The sequence below is a fragment of the Empidonax traillii genome, unplaced genomic scaffold (genome assembly GCF_003031625.1).
Source record: "Empidonax traillii isolate 1590-97213 ecotype Southwest subspecies unplaced genomic scaffold, ASM303162v1 scaffold157:size2224338, whole genome shotgun sequence".
NCBI classification, from domain to species: domain Eukaryota; kingdom Metazoa; phylum Chordata; class Aves; order Passeriformes; family Tyrannidae; genus Empidonax; species Empidonax traillii.
Window position 1 is genome coordinate 1,562,387 of NW_020955350.1, and position 18,971 is coordinate 1,581,357.

General features: G+C 40.0%; 1 protein-coding gene across 2 annotated transcripts in view; it reads left to right on the forward strand.

Moving 5' to 3' along the window:
* SAMD12 (sterile alpha motif domain containing 12) overlaps positions 1–18,971 on the forward strand; it is a 171,954-nt gene that overhangs the window by 106,586 nt on the left and 46,397 nt on the right. The window contains exon 5 of one of the 2 annotated variants that reach the window (XM_027884933.1): positions 7,408–7,427. The exons of the other annotated variant lie outside the window; for it this stretch is intronic. Within the exon in view, the coding sequence (XP_027740734.1) occupies positions 7,408–7,412 (5 nt within the window). The 3' untranslated portion in view covers positions 7,413–7,427. Of the gene's footprint in view, positions 1–7,407; positions 7,428–18,971 lie in introns of those variants that run through there. 2 annotated transcript variants of the gene reach the window in all.

Sequence of the window (18,971 nt, forward strand, 5' to 3'; positions counted from 1 at the left end):
GCCTTTACTATTGCATAGGTTGAATCTCACTCTGGGAGAGCCTGATCTCTGGGGTGAAAAGGTAAATGGATGCCTAGCCTTGGTCAAGTGACTCTTGTCTAGGCTGTCTGATAAGAGTTAAAATCTAAAGAGGGTTACTTTTGTTTCTGAGAGCAAGGGAAATTAGTGAAGAAATTTACTTTATGCATTATTCTGAGTCATCAGAGGAAAGTGGTTGAGAATTTGAAGACAAGACAATGTGAGTGAAAATGATCACAAAAGGGTTTCTGATCTGAAGGAAAGGAAGGAATGAGTGAAAGCAGGTGAATAATGTCAAAGGACTTTAAAAGAGCTGGTGTCTTTGAACTTTGGAATTGATAGGTAAGAGCTAGGAAAGAAGGGAAAAGAAAGTCCAAGGGAGCTGACAGGCTTTTGGAAGACAAGATACTACAGACACAGCAGCAGACTATGTCACTGGAGGAAAACAAAATATCACAAGTACTTCAGGCTTTCTGCAATTACTTGAAAATCAGGAATGCTATGACTAATGATAAGAGGATAATGCATTGCTAATGGACAAACAACTTGTAAAAGTAGCACAAACTACTTGTTTAATAGTTTAATGAGTGGCAACTGCAATGGCAGTTTTTACAATGCCATAGAAATAAGGGAGAGATACAGGAAATTAGAATTCTGTTACTTTGTGGACAAGGAAGGGAAAGTTGGTCACAAAGAGGAGGATGAACACCACCCTTTCTTGGATTCATTTTTCCCAAACAGGTTAGTTGTGATGGGGTGCCTGAAACAGTTTAAGTTAACTTAAATAGAGGGGAAAGAAAAAGCTGGAATGGGGAACAGAGATGAAGCAATGGAAGGGAGCTGGACACAGTCAAATCACTGATGTCTCTTTGACCCCTGTGTGCCTGGCAGTCAGATGAGACCACCCCTGAATTTTAGCTTTTATCTTTAAGAACTTGTGAAGGATGAGGAAGGGCAAATTTAAACACGAAAATGAGGAAGCTTGTCAGCTTAACTTTGATACACGGTGAAATGCTCCTGAAAATTGTTAATCAATTTGTAAACACCTAGAAGATAATAAGCTGGTAGAAAAACAGCCGGTGTGGATTTATTAGGAAAAAAAATGTGTCAAACCTCTCTAATTTCCTTTTCAAGCAAAATAAGAGGTGTAGGAGGTAAAGGTAGTAGGTATGTCTTTCGTACAGCTTTTGGCAGTGTTTTGAAAGCCATATCGCCTTAAAATAAACAGGTTAAAAAATCATCAGGTGAAGGACTCACTGAAGTACTGTGTTCAAGAAACAGTTATTGTTTGCTTGGCAGGTGGGGAGGGAGCCTGAAGTGCGATGCTGTTAGATTCTTCCCCAGGTCAGTACTGCCCATGGTTTTCATTTGTGTCTTGAACAATGGACTAGAGAATGCAGTGTGTGAGGCACTAAAAGCTCCAATAGGCCTGGGATATAGTGGAGGGCAGGTTTAGTCCCAAGTGAAAAAAATGGAGAAATGGTTAAAATGAGTAAGATGGAAATTCAGCAAATGTAAGTAAGGCCTTCAGTGAAGTGTTTTCCCCAAAGGGAAAACAAATGTATGTATGCAGACAAGGGATATCTGAGTAAGTAACAGTGAGAGAGCATGTGGTATTGGGACATCACAAGCTGAATATGAATCACACTGGAATATGGCTGGTGGAGAAAATGGGGAAGAGACCAAACTTCAGCGTAAATGTGAGTCTTGTGTGTAAGCCATAGGATATCCTTCACTCTTTTCTGTTGGCTGTCACTCTGCTGGGATAGTGTCCAGAGCTGGCTTCACACCATGAAACAGTATAGACAAACTGGAGAATGCCAGAAAAAGAGCTGTAGGAGTGAGCAGAGATTTAGAAAAGACCAGTGAGAAAATATTGAAAGAGTTAGGTCCAGGATGCAAGGACAAAGATAGCAAGAGAGGCAATCTTTGAAGTATAATAAAGGATTTGTGATACAGAATCACAGTGGCATGTGACTGTGCCAGAGGTAAAAGGGAGAGTAATTAGTTCCGTTTGCACCTAAGGAGGTTTAGTTTGGATATGAGAAAGATATTGTAAGCATATTGCAATGGAGTGTTTGGGGGAACTGGAGTAGAGCAGGTTTATATGTGTGAGGAATAGGTGAGAGTCACCTGTGTGGGTATTTGCCTTTGCCTCAAGTGAAGGGGTAGACTAGATGATTTTTTTAAGTTCATTTCAGTTCTGTCTTTGGTTCTGTCCCCTAAAGGAAAACACTTATTAAAAATGTAAAACGAGAATAAAACTGATGTAAACCAAAGTTTCCTTTTTGTTAATTTGAACTGTGATTATATTCAGTGTTTTAAACATCCCTGGTTTAAATTAAACCCTTGTGTAGCAGTGTTAGCATCTTCTATTTATGAAGGTCTTTTTTATTTATTAAAAAAATGCTCCTTGGTGTGATAATCTCTCTGAGTATGAGTTATACAAGTAATGATGAAGAGACTACAATGTTCTTAAAATTGTTCTGAGGTATTTACTTTAATGCCTTAGTATTTCAGTAAATTGGCTGAATCCATACTGTAAAAATTAGGCATCTCGTGAGACAGTACTGTCCAAATAAATACCAATTTCTTAAACAAGTAACACTTGCACGTAGAAATTTCTACCCTCTAAAAATGAACTCCTCTCCAAACACACAGCCCATCCAGACAATAGACTTGTATATCTTACTTTGTCCAGTGTCATACTGGTGACATTAATTCAATGAGGAGACCAGAATGTAGGCCTGATAGTTATTTTTCATGTTTGATTTTCTTCTCGATGAATTTAATATAAGGATGTTTATGTTAAGCTAAATATACCTTTGCTTTTTGTTTTCTGCTGCTGAATGAAATAAGGTAAAAGGATTATTTTTTTTTCCTTTTCCCCAAAGAATGGAACATTTGACCACAATTGCTATTTTTTATATTAGAGCACCTTACTGTCTATTACCACAAGTGATTTATTAGTACGTGGGGCACACTTAGGAACAGTGTCTGACTAGCCAACGAGACACAGTAATCACACCATGCAATGCCTACAGAATCAAATTATGTTTGACATTTAATATTAACCCAAACTGCAAAATGAGACTTCAGACAAACAAACAAAAATTTTCAAAAAAGAAAAGCCCAAAAGAAAACAGAAACCAGGGAATTGCTGGGATAAATTTTCTTCTTACAGGAAATCTGTGCTGAGCAGAGCATCCAAAGCAAGGGAAGAGCTGCTTTCTGCCCTTTTGCATTCTGCTGTCCCCAGCTGTCCTGCTTCCTCTGACTGTCTCTCTGCACATATGTGCCACCCACCTAAGGAAACAAATAGAAATGACTGGTCCCAGTGTGGCACTTCAGTCCTTCAAGTTGATTCTGACCAGGAAGATTTGTTTTGTCTAATAAGAGCTTATTCATTCACACACCTAAGACTTGTGCTCCTCTCAGCATGGAGGGCACACACTTACCTGCTGGCACAGGAGCCCTGTCATCCACTGAGCTCCGGTTAGTCAGATGCTGAGCACCTTTCATCTGAGAAAAAAGGATCTTTAACAGCCACTGCTAAAGATGTTTCTGACTAGAATAACGTATTAACAGCAGGGAGGAAAGAGTTAATTCATTTTTCCAACTATAATTTTTTCCTTTGTAGAACTGATTTGACACAGTCTAGCAGGGTGCTGTTACTGAAGAATTGAAGCACCAGGTGTGATTAAATAAGATCACACGTTTCATTCCCTCTTTAATTTCACATCATCCTTCAGCAGCTGTATCCCTTTGCTTTCTAATAGTTGCTTTTGCAGCAGGCAGGTTGCTGCTGGTAGTGTGCACCATTGGGCTGTTGTCAATCAAATCTATTTGTACACATGAATTATTTATTGTTTGATGGACCAAACTTATTAATCTGTTTATTTTTCAAGAGTAAAAAATACAGAGTGTATCTGGGTAGTGGAGACAAACCTAGCCTGGCTCTTCTGTATTTCCAGAGGTTCATGTATGCAGCAGAACACGTTTCCACTGCAAAGAGAGTAAAAAGGTAAAGACAGCGTGGACTTGGGGTCTTCTTTCTGTTCTTATAAAGCATAGCTCTGTAGGATCTGATGAAGTCACCTGCTTTCCTGAAAGTCTGCGGTCTGCCACTGACACAAGGAGAGTTAAATCACTGCCCTTCTGGACACTCTAGGGCAGTAGTACTGGCACAGTGCACAGACCTCTCCCTTGTCCCTTTGCTGCTGGGTCAGAAAGGTAGCACTGAGGCCACAACGGCTCTTTGCAGTTAGAACATGATACCACAAAAAGAAAACAATCGGTTTTTAGCTGTCCTTTGCTTTAGAATAGTGTTCCTATATAAAACTGAATTGGACTCCTGCTGGTAGTTATTCCAGGCGATGTGTCCACTTCCAAACTTTGGCTGGCTCACTTGTCATCCAAAAGCAGCTCCAACCAAAAAAAATATGTATATTTTTATTTTTTTCAGAGGAAGAGGGGGTTTGTTTGCAATACTTTGACACCGTCACCTTCTGTAAAAAAATTTGTGCAGAAGTGACAGTGCCCTGGTCTCTGCCACAATGAATCCAAAGAACAGAAGTCTGTACTCTGTTGTACACCAGTATATGATCTGATGAATTGCTAGGCTGTGGTGTCACTCCAAGGCATACAGGTCCCGGGAATGTGGGTTTGGGGGTTTCTGAAGAGGTCTGCTGCTGTAGCTTTGGCTCTGTGTTCTCCTCCTGCACCTCTCATGCTGCGCTCCCTTGATTTCCTGCTGCACTCAGTGGTGATATTTATGCAGCTATGGTGTTCATGACACAATGTGCTAACCCTTCTCAGCAATTTTGAGCAGCATTTGGCTGTTGCCTGTTTACATAAGTGGATATGCAGCAGCCTTTCCTGTCCTCTAGCACCCTTAGCCCCCTGTGTAAACCAGCCAGTTCTGCTTGCTGAGGACTTGTCAAAAATGCATCCATCAAAATTGAACAGATGAACTAAACAAGCAAAAGGGTACCTAAATACCATAGCTCTTTCAATCCTAAGCAAACAGGGTCTTATTTGCTGTGACATCATTCCCATTTAAAAGAAAAAAGATGCCAGGGGAGGGTAACAGAAGAATCTTGGAGGTTCTAGGGATGCATCTGAGCCTGTGTTTCAGTATAAATAATGCCTATGAACACCTGTCCCTTCATAAATTTAATCTGGGAAGCAGCATTGGGACCAGCTCATTTGATGTCTCCTTTTTTTTTTTTTTTTTTTTTTTTAAACTGAGCTCTGCAGATAAAATTGGCTGCCTGTAGTGCAGGGGAGTCCTTAAAAGTGAGCTGACATTTATGCAAACATGACTTAATTCACATGGGAGAAGATACTCTTTGATCTGTAAGACAACAAAAATTAAAACTCCAAAGGAAATATTTTTTCTTTACATTAGCAGACTAGTCTTCATGGAGATGGTGAAAGCTGCTCTGACCTTTTTTTCCCCTATGTGATAGAGACTGAGCATCACTGTTTCATCCTAAGTGAGAACAGTATCAAGAGGTTGGAACTAACTGTGCCAGTTTCTGTGTAATTATTGCATATGCAATGGGCTGTGCTTCTGTAGTGACTCTGAGTTGTCTAGGATTTATTGGTGTTAACACAAACATTATTATTTCTTACCTGGTGCTCACATATACACGAAGTGTTTTAAAAGGTGAAATTATATTTTCAGTAATTGTTTCTTATTATGCTGGGGAATTTTTAAGACTATTTTTTTAGGTCACAATGAAGGGTTTAGAAGATATTTCAGGTTGTAAAAGTTACACAGTAATGTCAGCCTAAAGTCTTTAAAAGGCCAGTGTTGACCTCCCTCAGAAATAATGAGGTTTAAAAGGAACCCACATTTTGCTATGGATGTTTTGGGAGATGGAGTCTATAGGCTATTCTTAGTTTGAGGCTGAAGCATTAAAGCTTTTATGAAACCAAAGTAGACATTTTCATGCCATTCCCTATTTTGTAGAACTGTTGCTTTAAGGGAAATGCTAGATTAATATTGGGAAAGTTGGCAGTAGCCCTTGCTCCTCCTGCCAATGCAAAGCAGGGTGTTATTTTCCCTACTGCTTTCTCCATATCCCTTCTTTTCTTTAGGCGAATGAACTTCTCTTTCTAACTCAAAAGAACAAATGCTTTTCCTATCAGTTTTGCTTTTCCAGCAAGATCCTTTAATGTGGCTCTTTCTCTCCTCATGCAAAGCAGCCTTTGCTCACACCTGCTGTGTGATAGGATCCTTCTCCCTGAGGAGAGCACAACATCTGCTTTGTTTCCTCCATGGAGAAAGAGAGAGGCATTCTCAAGAAATTCTCCTCCTTTCCTGCTTGCTAACAACAAAAGAGGTTTTAAAACATTTTGTGTTTCTGGAGAGAGGAAAAAACAGCAGAGTGCTAGACAGGAAAAAAAACAGCCATGGAAAAATAAATTGAACATAATTTGAGCTATAATTAAAAGTTTTAAAAAGAAGTCAAACTGCCAAGTTGGAAAGAAAAATGTGCATCTTGAAATAAAATACCTTTATGGAAGGATGTGCTTGGGGTTACAGTGCAGGACTGCCGTTCAGGACATGTTGCCTCTATTTCTGCTCTGAGCTTCTGGTGATACCAGATCAGAAACTTAACCCTTATTTGCCTTGATGGTCCATACATAAAATTTGGTGGTATTGTGAGTCTTGGTATTTTGTAGTGCTTGAAAGCACAAGGAGATTATAGAAGTTACTTAAATAGACACGTCTGTGCCATTGCAGTGAGAGCAGCTTCTTGTTTATGACACTAAAAAGAGTTTATATCCTTTAAAGTATGGGAAGCGTTGAGAAATGGTGTATAACTGCATCCCCAGGGAATCAGTTTGTTGTTAGCATAGTGTAACCTGCAGCTTCAGTAAGGGGCCTACTTCAGAAGGAGTTAAAAGGTAAAGAGGCTGATTCACAGAACTTCACAGAGAAGAACCTTGTGCTCGGCCGCTGACGCCGTCTGTGCACGTTGCACAGACTTTGAAAGCAGCAGATTTTGTTGCATACAATCCACTTGCTGGTTAGAAGCCAAACTGAAACCAAAGGCTCTGGAGTTGTCTGTTTGTGGTCTGAATAGGGGAAGATTTCACATCTGTGAGGGTGCTTCAACTGTGGCATACAATAAGATCCGTGATCAGTGGGAGATAGGCCACTCCTGCTGCTGCCTGAAAAATCCACATGTGTAGCTTTAAGCTACTAAATAAGCATTGCAGCTTACCAGTGCTCCCATTTGTGATCTGGTTAGAGCTGGTGTCTTACAGATGGCTAGTTCCATCAGTCATAAATTCTTAAACCTATGTGAATAAATTCAAATATTTTTGTCTTTTAAAGGGGGTCAATAACTCTTGAACTTTCTTTTATGTTTACAGTTTAATATTTCAGCCACTCTGACAATATTACCAATTTGAACTCAGCACATCTGGATTTTGTGAGACAAATGAAAATTCTATAACGTGCTGTTACTTCCTTCTGTAGTACCAATCAAAATAAATCAAATATATTCTCCTCTGTTCTCACTCCTGGTATCAAAACTCCAAGTCAGTATAGAAATGTGCTAAGAATTCTCAGTCTAGACTGCCATCAGTACTGTCCCCCTCCAGTGCTCGTTGTGATATCCATATGTATTTCCCAAACCTACCATTCACTTCAATTGTTAGCTCTGTTTGTTACTAGAGGAAACCACCAGAATTCCACCATTGCCATCCACGTGTCACAGTATAGCTTGCAGATAAGCGACAAATAATTGGGGAGCAGAAACACCTGAAAAAGAAAAAAAAAGTAACAACCAAAGAAACCCTGACTGTTGGAAACGGAAGATTCAGAACTTAACATTGGTTGAGTTTCAGCAGAAGTAATGAAGTGTGAAATGTGCTTTTCCCAACCAGTATGCCATGCTGCTTTAATTTACAGAATATGTAATTATATAACATTAACATTCTAAAACATCAGTCTTTGGCAAAAATTGAAATGAAAATAGAAAAATAGATGAATCTATTTTTAAGACAATTACTGTAATAGCAGTGGGTAAGAATACAAAAGTAAATAACTTTCATTATTTTAAGATTATGTCTTTAAGATCCTCTGATTTTGTGCCCTGGTAAATGTTTGCATGCTGGTGAAAAGCAACTTAGTTTAGTAAACCTTAACTAAACACTTGTGGAAGTTCTTCCAGCATACTTCAAACTGTATCTGAGTCCTGTGAGCGTAAGACCAGGGATCTGCTTAGAGAACTGTTTTAGAACTTCAGGGATAAACTGCATTTAAGGTTGGTTTTCCCAGTCAGACCGTGGTCCATTCAGACCAACAGTCAGCCTTCAGCAGTGGCCCAAATGAGCTGGTTAAGCAGATGCACAGTGCTATAGCAATTACAGTGAAAAGCACCACATCCCATCACTCCAGTCATCTGTGCTAACCACAGTTGTTCGGAGAAGGCCATTTATTTCATTTGCTAAGAGGTGACAAATGTTCACTATTAATGGTTCCCACTGTATGATTACAGAGGAAGAAGAGAGAATCCTTTCCTAATATGCAGGCAAATTTCTGAGACACTGTTAGGTCCCAAATTGTCCCAGTGTTCTTGTGGTGTAGTCCAAGTATCTTTTATTTTAACTGTTTTTGAGAAAATCCACTGAGTCTGGATTGCTCATGAGACTCTTAGTGGTCTCTGTTGTCATTTGCTTTCATGTAGCTCAGGCCAGAATAAACAGATTATTAAAATCAGATTGGATGTCTTAGGAAACATGCCCACTAACGGGCAAGTCTCCCCATCACAAACCTTCCACAAGGGCATCTGCTCTCCTTCAGTGGCCAAGTAACTCACTTTCCAAGGCTAGTCAGCCTCTCCTCCTCCTTAGATATGATGCTTCCTCTTAGGGTCAGTTTAGGAGGCTAGCAATAACATTGTTTGGGGTTCTTTTTTCACTCATACCTTACAGATTTTTTCCACTGAAGAACAAGTAAGTCTCCAGGTATTGAGGTTTTTTGTCGGTTTTGATTATTTTCTGGTTTGGGTTGTTGTTTTCTCTCCATTTCCCGCCCCTCCCCTGCCCTAGAAGATGTGTACTAAAATTCAGACTTGCTTTTGTCTTTCTACTGCTTGATAATGATTTATACTCAGCCCATAGACAACCTAGGGGATACAGAGTGCATGTGCACAGCCTGGTTGGGTCAAGAGATGACCTTTCTGAGTTCCTGTCTCCAGAGGTAGCAGCATTGTTTAGTCTCTGAGATACTAACAGGGCAGTGCTGAGAGACAAACTAATTTTGGTAGCTTCATGCAGAAAAAAAGCCCCTCTGAAACTTAATGACCTTCTGTAGGGGAAAAAGGCTTTAGGCATGAAGATACAAGCAGAAATCAACAAGGCTGTCATCTGGGAAAGAATACAGGAAAAAAACCCAACTGGAATGCACTGTATGTTCAAGTTAACTAAAAATTATTATTTTGACATAGAAGCACTGCTGACAGAGTAGGTAAGGTGCAACATACCACATTACAGTATTTAAAACACAGCTCTTCATCCTTCACAAGGAATGAAGCAGGATTTTTATTAATGAATGCCCAGTGGCTGGATACATTGCCTGCACATCATCAAAGGCATTGAATTGATGCAGCACTAAATTCTCAGAATCATGAAGTGGTATATTGTGTGCAGGGGGAAACTGGGGAGCATAGTAGGAGATGGTACAGAATTTGAGAAGGAGGATACGTTTCTGGCAGGAACAAGAAACTCATGTTACTGAGATTATTTTGAGGAAGATCTCCAGACTTGTACACTTTTGTGGGTATAGTACTTAAAGACATGGACTTTTTAGAACAGCTATTCTAAAATTGTTTACAATATTTTTATGAGCAAATAGTTTTCTTACATTTACAGATTATGCCAGCACTCATACAAGAGTCAATGGCAGCATGGCATGGGGATATTTGGAAACAGAATTGTTCTCTCTCACCTTGGACCACAAAGTTTCTTAGGGAAAAACATCTGGAAAACATAAGTTTCACAGATCATGTAGTCCATTCCTTTGCACTAAAATGACATCAGTGCATAGAATTTGTAGTGCTATCTGGAAAATGGAGAGAATTATTTTTAGTTGGCAATACTAACGTTTTGATAGCATATCATAAAGGTCAATTATACAATGACCTATCATAATAGTAAATGGACATATCATGTAGCAACGATATAGCTGCTGAAGGACATGATAATGACATGGTAACTTACTCAAATAATTTGCATGGCACCAGCTCCTGGCCATGCACTTTGGTAGTGACCAAGAAAAATAAATTCATTCTTACAATGATGGTAAGGCTACAGATCTTCAAGAGTACAAGCCTGTGTACTGCTCCTGAGTATTTGATTCGGTGACATTGTTCCTATACCACCGGAGGGACTCTGATATTGGAAGCTGTCTTAATGCAGAGATTGGGATATTGTGCCAAAGCCATGACTCAGAGAATGAGTTTCTGTGGGACTTCTCTAGCTGGTGTTCCACATTAGACAGGTGGCGCGAGGTCTCTCTGAAACTCCCGCTGTGCAAAAGGCTGACAGATGCTTTGGACTGACACAACAATAATACCAGCTTCTTATGATACATGTACCAGAGGAATTCAACATATCCCTGACCTAGCGCAAGTCTTTCTATGTTCCATTTAAGGAATATTGACAAAATGGGTCATGTTATCACTCAAGTCATTAGTATATAACCTATAAAAGGACCTGGACAAAAAGAATAAATAGAGGCAAAACTCTAAACCAAACCTATTTTCTGCTCCTATGCTTCCACTTGCTGGTTATGCAGAAGCAGTAAACAAGCCCTATTCCCAGAGCTGTGCTGACAGCACCGATGATGGTGGTGCACAAATTAGGAGGTAAACAAAAAAGCCGTGTTAATTTCAAGCTCCATTAGAAACACAGGCGGTAAAAAAAATCAATGTCTCCCAAACAGAAAAGGTCAAAATTGGTAGGGAAAGAAAGTTGGTTTTCCGGTAGTTGCAAGACTTTTTAATTATTATTTATTTTAAATTGGGTGTAAGCAAGAAGAAGCTACTGGTCAGTGTCACATTCATGACTAATACATTGAAAATAAACAACTAGCAAAATTTGTTTTTAAAGAAAAATATGCTCATCTTTGGCTCAGGTAATTTTTGTATTTAAAGGCTAGTTTCTATTTTAAATTTTGCCTGTAGGTTCTGTGGATATTTGGTTACATTTATAATCTTGGCATGACACATTTGAGGGATCATTCTTTTGAGAAGTGTAATCATCAGATTTCACTGTTTTCTCTTGGCATAGTCTGTTCTTGGATCCAAATCCTTGGGGTCTGCTAGTTTAAATTTTGGGTTTTGTTGTGCATCGAGATTAAGTCTGGAAATACATGTATGTCATTTTGTTATCGAGTTGCCTAGCAGGGGATGACAGGAAGAACAAATACTGCTTTATATGTTTTCATTTTATGGTAGTGTGTCACCTTCAACTCCACTCACATTAAATGTTTATCACTTCATGTGTTCTTTGCTTTGCATATTAAACTAAGTTTCACATGGCCATGTAAATTATGTATGGAGATTGAGTTTTGCGGTATGGTGTTGGGAACAGTTCTTCAAACGTGAATATATAAATGCAAAGACCTTGGCATATAAACACCAAAGAGTGTGACCTTACAGAGCAAGGTTACCCCCTGTCTAAGTGTTTGAGGAGCTGGTGGTCTTAGCATTGCCACAGATTTTCTGAAAATTATTATTCTTACACTTATTAATTATAGAACCACTATAGTTATATGTATTTAGTGTAATCTCTTTTGATCAAGAGCAGTGTTGGAAACACGGCTGTTAATGCTTCTTCATTCTGCAGTACCACCTTGTCACAGCATTTTACTTACACTCATGGGTGTTAGTCCCTGTGTGGTAGGCAATATTCCCCTCTACAGAATATGACCAAGATGCAGGGACTTCAAAGACCATGTTTTATGCACAAAGATGTATTTTTGTGATATTTAGATTGGTTTTAAACAATCTTCCACAAAAGTACAGTCAATATTTCAGTAGCAGAGTCAGGATCTCAGTGGTAGAGAGCACAGGTAAGATCCCAGCTCAACACATTTCCTTCCAAAACACTCCATCTCCTCACTCTCTCCTCATTGCATCCCTAAGACATTGCTTGCTCTTCTAATTGTCATTCCCTTCAGTGAACATTAGCATACTTGTTAAATTGGCCATTTGTGTCCCTGAACTCCCCTGCCTGTCCGGTGACTCACTCAGACCTGCATTTTGCACTCCCTGGGGAATCATGGAGCAAGTTATCTCTCTACTTTCAGCTCCTGGTCCTAAAACTGTTTGGTATCAAGTTTAGTCCTCCTTATTGCTTCATTAACTGTGGTTGTGAGAAAAAAAGAGGCTTTTAAAGAGGAAGATGTCTAAAAGGATGTGTTCGCTTCGTGGATAATTTCAACATCTTTGTTTTCTTTTGTTTTCACAAGTTACCAATTGCCTTTTTCCTCCCGGCTGTGATGTCCTGCCAACCTTACCTTCTGCCTCATGTTTCTTAACATAATCACCACCGAAGGAGACTTAGTCTCCCTGGCAGTGTTGTAATTAAGGCATGAATGTAGCATATAGAAGTTCATCCATCCATTGCACTGTGAGTATATTGCTAAGGGCAGTCAAATCTTATTTGTCCAGGAAAGTAAGCAGCAGTGATTTGAGGGTATAGAAACCTGAGATGTTGAGTACCAGCTTTTAAAGGTTTCCCTATTGACTTTCATGTTTGTTTTAGCTCTCTAGGTTAATGATCACCCGTTTTCAGAACATGACATTTGTACTTGTTTCTGAAAATGATGTGTTCGTTGCTCTAGAGGAGACAATCTTGTGTTCCATCAAAACTTCAGTTAGAGGGTGTCTCCCATCCACCAGTCTGAGGCCAAATACTGCCCCTTGGAATCATGAGAAGCTAACATCAATGAGTTTTAGGTTTGGCTAGCTGGTTTTTGTGTCTGTCTGACAATAAATTATTAACATCATGTTGAAAAAGACTTTGTGAAAGTACCTTTCGTGACATCTGAGTAGTAATGACTTCAGTGCAGCTTGAGGGCATACAAAGTGCTCGCCGTTTACTACCACAGTGAATTCTCTCACAAGGCTTTCCTCTCTTGCAGCACAATTAATTTTACATTTAATTTACTGACATTGGCATGCACTTAGCTTTATAATATTAGTTAAATTTGGTTTATGATGGCAGTCTTATTTTTAGCACACTGAAAGCAGGGGAATAATTGCAGTGTGCTATTGTACAATTTAGGAGTTGGGGTGGACTTGGAGAGATGAGGATGTGCCATTCCTGCTTCAACTGGCCTGGAGGGAATGACTCTTCCCTTTAACATTTCATTGTAATCTTACTGATGATACCTCAGAATGACAGCTTGTGTCTCACAGTTAAGGTCCCAAAAAAACTTCTGATGTTCCTCAGAAGTTTAAAAATTAGGTCTCAGCAATATACACCAATAAAATTTTAATCTTAAAGGCAGTTGAAGTTCAGTATATCATTTATTTTGGTTTAGTTCTTTTTTTCAGTTCAAAGTTGTCTCTTAGAACTTCATTTCTAAGTTGTGTCCTATATGTTAATACCAACAAGTTGGCTTTATAGACTGCCCCAGGGTACTCTGCTGGTCAAGTTAAAAATCTTTACTAAGTTTTGGTGTTGTATTCTAGTGAAGTCTGAGTAACTTTCCAAGATGAAATGGAATTAAGAAGTATTTTGTCTGGAGTTTTCTACCTTGCTTTATACATTGCCTCGTAAATACTAGTGCTTTGGTTCTACAATGCTTGTTTTTCTAATAAAAGTAATGTTTAGCTTTTGTATAAAGAAATGTATGCATTGGGAGGTCAGTCGAGTACTGATTAAAATCTGGTTTGGGGCTCACATTGACTTCCACAAACTTTCTTAATCTTGTGATGGCCTGGAGAAAGGGACATTCATAAATGTTTCCTATCTGGAGTGATGTCTCATCAAGAATTTGAAGGAGGAAGAGCACTCTGAGACATCTACATGTGAAAGGCATCCTATTTTGACTTGCCTTCAGGGAAAATAATGTGTGTAGATCATAAGGTTGGCTCTGTCTTTGGAGTTTATGGAACATTTGCCACTGTGTTTGCTTTTCCCCATGAGGTAAAGCAACCACTAGGAAGCTTTGAGACTCTGTGTATTAGAATGCACAACACACAGAGCTCAAAGAACAGCAAGACCTTCATCAGCCAAACAAGTCAGTCCACGTGCTGACCTGACCTTACTCTCACTTTTTCTGTTAGAAGAGCAGGTTATTTGCCAGAGTCATTCTGAACTCTCACTGTGGAACATAGTTTTTCTGCTGTGCTCGTATCTAAAAGCTATCTACTTTTATTGCTGACCCCATCTGAAATATTTCAGGCTAATGAAACAGTATGATTGTTTTTATCTCCAAAGTATTTCCTTTCTACCGACGAATGTCGTACAGAAGAATTCAAATCTAAATCTGAGTGGTTATCTCTGCTAAGCTGCTTTTTAAAAATGAATTGGCTTGGTAAAGAGCTGGCAAATACAAGCTGAACATTTTGTGAGGATCGCTGATTGTGAAGTTTTGTTAAACTGCGCTTTTTCCAAGCATGTACAAAAATAGCAACTTTGGATATCATGAAGCTTAGTCTTTTTCAAAACTGATGCTATTATGAGACTGCAGGTAGCATTCTTTTTCTCTTTTCCCCTTTGAGAGTTGAACATCATCTTGGAAGTGTGAGGGAAAAGTAAGCTTGATGCTTAATGTGACTGACTGCTCAAGGAATAGGTACTTTTTGCTGTTTTAAGCATTAGCCAGCAATTAGGGTTTGCAGTCTCATTCAGTTTTCATAAATGAGGTTGTTAACAAAGATACGATGCAGTCTTTTCATCCTGTTACATGTGTAACTCAAATAAGTAAAGATTTCGAATATTTAGAGGCCAGTTTTGGTCTTTATGAACCTGCTTCTGTGATGCCTATCAGCACAAGCAAAGTGAGCTTCTGCAGTCTTTGGGAAACTGCCACCCAGAGAAGTTCGGAATCGTTTTCAAGCCTGACTCTTGTGTACATATTAAACCTAAGCTGCTTCTCCTTTGTTCCAGCCCTTCTTAAGCTCCCTCCCTCCCTCCCTGGCAGCTTTATGGACTAGTGAGGTCATTCCCCATCTCTGCAGTTCCACCTGTGTCTAAATGATGGTGTCACCTTTGCTCTTCCTTGGGAAGAGCTCCCTACCACAAAGTCACCCCACGGTCTCCTTCAGATCCCACCTGATGACTGTACCTTGCTGGCTGAAAGCTTGCCAGCGTTTGAGCTACTGAAGCATGCTGACTGCTTGCTGCCTTGCCGACCGGTGCCTCACTGTTTCCATGTGTCTCTGCATCTGCTCTGTTTGTCTTGTCTTTGGGTACGTCTGTACTGCCTTCTGCAGCATGTCGTGGAGAAACATAACCCAGCCAGGGAGCTCAGAGGAGCCTACCTGTAGGAGGAAAAGCTTTGTGCTCTGCTGCTGTAGCTCCCTTTCTTTAGCCAGCTCGTTTAATTTTGGATCGCTATACTATGCATTACACTCTAGTGCACTGTTTGTTTTACACTGGGAATGCACTTTACATGAGGAGTAGGGAAATGTTTTCATTATTAATAGACAAATAAGTTTTCATGTGAATTAGCAAGCCATATATTTGTATGAATTACAGAGATGCCTTATAATGACAGGAAAAACCACAGAATTGTAGAATAACAGATTGGAAGAGACCTCAAGGATCATCTGGTCCAGCCTTTCTTGGCAAAAGCATGATCTAGACAAGATGGCCCAGCACCCTGTCCAGCTGAATCTTAAATGTGTCCAGTGTTGGGGAATTCACTGCTTCCCTGGGGAGATTATTCCAATGGCTGATTGTTCTCATTGTGAAATATTTTCCTCTTCTGTCCAGTCAGAATCTCCCCAGGAGTAATATGTATCCAGTACCTTTCCCCTATCCCCTGTGACTCCTTGTAAAAAGGAGTCACCACCTTACAAAGGTACATCACCTTTGTAGCCACCCTTTAAATACTGGAACACAATGATAGGGTTTGACCTGAGCCTTCTTTTCTCAAGACTGAACAAACTCAGTTCTCTCAGCCTTTCCTTTTTTGTGGCCCTTCTCTAGGGCCTGTCCAGCCTGTCCACACCTTTTTTATATAACTGTGACTGAAAGTGAATGCAGTATTCCAGCTGTCCTGAAAAGCACTGACTAGGGCAGGATATTACTTCTTTATCTCTGCTAGGGATGCACATTTTCATGCAGGCCATCATTCTGTGGGCTTGCTTTGCCCAGCAGCACACTATTCACTCATACTGAGCTTGTTGTCCACTAGAACACTCAGGTCCCTTCCACAGAGCTGCTCCCCAGCCAGGTAGATCCCAGCCTGTGCTGCACTCCTGGATTCTGTTTTTCCAGGTGCAAGACCTTAGACCTGTCCTTGTTTAGCTTCATAAGATTCTTGTTAGCCCACTGTTCCAGCCTATGCAGTCTTCCTGCAGCATGGCTCTCCTTTCCAAAGTGTCCACTTGCCCACTCAGTTTGGTGTCGTTAGAAAATTCTACATTTTATCCCATCATCCAGATCACTTATGAAGATATTAAACATTGGAATGCTGGGGGGTTTTTTGACTGGTGTGCTTCTTGTGCCCCGTATGATTTGTCTTCCCAGGCTTCAGGGGTAGTTAGAGCTTGGTGCTAATAACACCAAGGTTGTAGGTTTGACCCCCACATGGTTCATTCACTTAAGACTGGGACTTGATGATCCTTGTGGGTCACTTCCAACTCAGAATATTCTGTGATACTCCTCTGTGGTATTATAAGTGTAGGCTCCCAGCTTCTCTTGCGTGTCTTTCAATAATATATTTATTAAGAGTATCATGTAAGGATTTTAATTTATCCTCTGATTTTGCTGCCCAAAAACCATTACAGGATGATCTCTTAAGGAAACTGCTGGTTTGGCATTTCCCTGTCTCTTGAGTGTTTTGATAAATGTACTGTTTTATAGAACATTTATACTTTTTTCTCCTTGATGCTGTTCCCACTGGACCTAAGAAATGCCTAAGTGCTCTGCGACGTTGATTTTTTTGTATTAGCTGGCTAGAAAAGTGAAGGCAAGGGGCAGAATGCAAAAACTTGACATTTGAAGGTATTTTCCTTCTCTTTTAGCTATTGTTTTATATTGCTGTTTTACCTGGCATCCCCTGGTGAGAATGGCTGCATATGTGTGGTAGAAAGCAGTGGCTGTCCTGAGAGCTGGCCTACTAACCAAGGCAGATGGTAGGAAGTGTCACCTCAGGCTTGCTCCTTGGAGGATGAGGCATAGAGGCACCAAGCCAGGTGTTTTAGGTGCTGGGACCAGAACAGAAAGGCTGCTTGAGGTTCCTCCAACTTCCATTCCTGAGAAAAATTCTCCTGTTGATGGTTTTCAAAACCCATCAGCAAAACGAATTCTCTGAGAGTCCACGTGGGTAAAAGCAAAAGCAAAAGCCGAGCTTAGTGGTTCTTTTTCTACCTCTGTGCCACTTTCAGGAGGCACTAAAGAGACCTCCCAGCCTTTTTCATCCAACATATCTGCTGAAGACTGGAGGAAGATGTGATTTATTAGCTAGGACCAGGATGGATAGCATCATAAATCTCCTCTAGACAGCAACAATTAAAGTTGCCAAGACTTTCTCCGTTGCTACATGGAGTCCATGCGACTCTGACCAGATTTGACTGGCTTATTTTGCTAAATGAGGGTGTTGAAATGACCGTCTGGATTTTATTAATAAGTGTATAAATCTGAACTATAAGGGGAAAGAAGATGAACTGGTGCTAGTATATCTGTGACATATACTTAATAATAAAACTTAAACTCTTATACAGCCTGATACAAATTACTTGCTCTACTGCGCCAGTTCTGCCACAGCTACACATTTCATTTTTGTGATATGCTCTGCGACCGCTCCGCTAGCAAGTGCTGAGAAGGGAGAGAAATAGATAGATAGATGCATCTGGTATTTATAGAGGACTGTTTTAATGGTGCTAAAAAACTGATGTGCTCAGCGTTCCTTGCAGCTGCAGTTGCGTTCGTGTCAGTAATCCTATCAGGAGGGTTGCTGGTTTCCAGAGTAATTAGAACCCTGAAGCAAATAAACAGCAAATGAATTCTCTTCTTTTGAAGTTATCTTCTTTTTTCCCCCTCTTTTAAATAGCCCTTCTCTGGTATAATTATATACCAGTCATTATAACATTAAAAATAATTTTAAATGAATGAATGCTATTTTTGTTGTTGTTTTTCATTACTAATTATTATGAACTAATTGTAATTTAGGATAGTCTTCTAAAAATCTCGTTTCATTACAAAATGGCTACTGACTAAAATTGCTTGCCTCCTTGATCCCAGGGAGAGGCAGGAGCTCCAGATTGGATTCATCTAAGCTGGGCTGGTGGCTCGTAGCATGTGTGGGTGGAGCACAAGTTGTTGCTCAAAGCCTTTTGGATAAACTCCCGCCCTTCTAGTGCTTAAGCCATAGGTTAAATATAAATTCACAATACTATATGCTTACCACCAGGGAAGTGATGACAGAGATACTACATGATAATATAGGGAGGTAATAGCCCTCCTATCTGGCTTTTGTGACTTTGTCTAGGATAACACATTGAGCCCCGAGCGCTCGTTCCTGAAAAGACCCTGGCAGGAGTTCAGAGGACAGTAACAACCCATGCAGTCGTCTGGGGAGAGTTTGACTCTAAACAGTGGTACCTTCACCATTTATCTGGGTTATTAGTTTTGCAACATTTGTGGCTTTTTGTCAGATGTTTTCAATTTGTGCTCAGGTATGGTGAGTTACGGTGTATAGGCACTGGGTCATCATTGTGTAAACTCTGTAGTCTGGTTTGCATTTT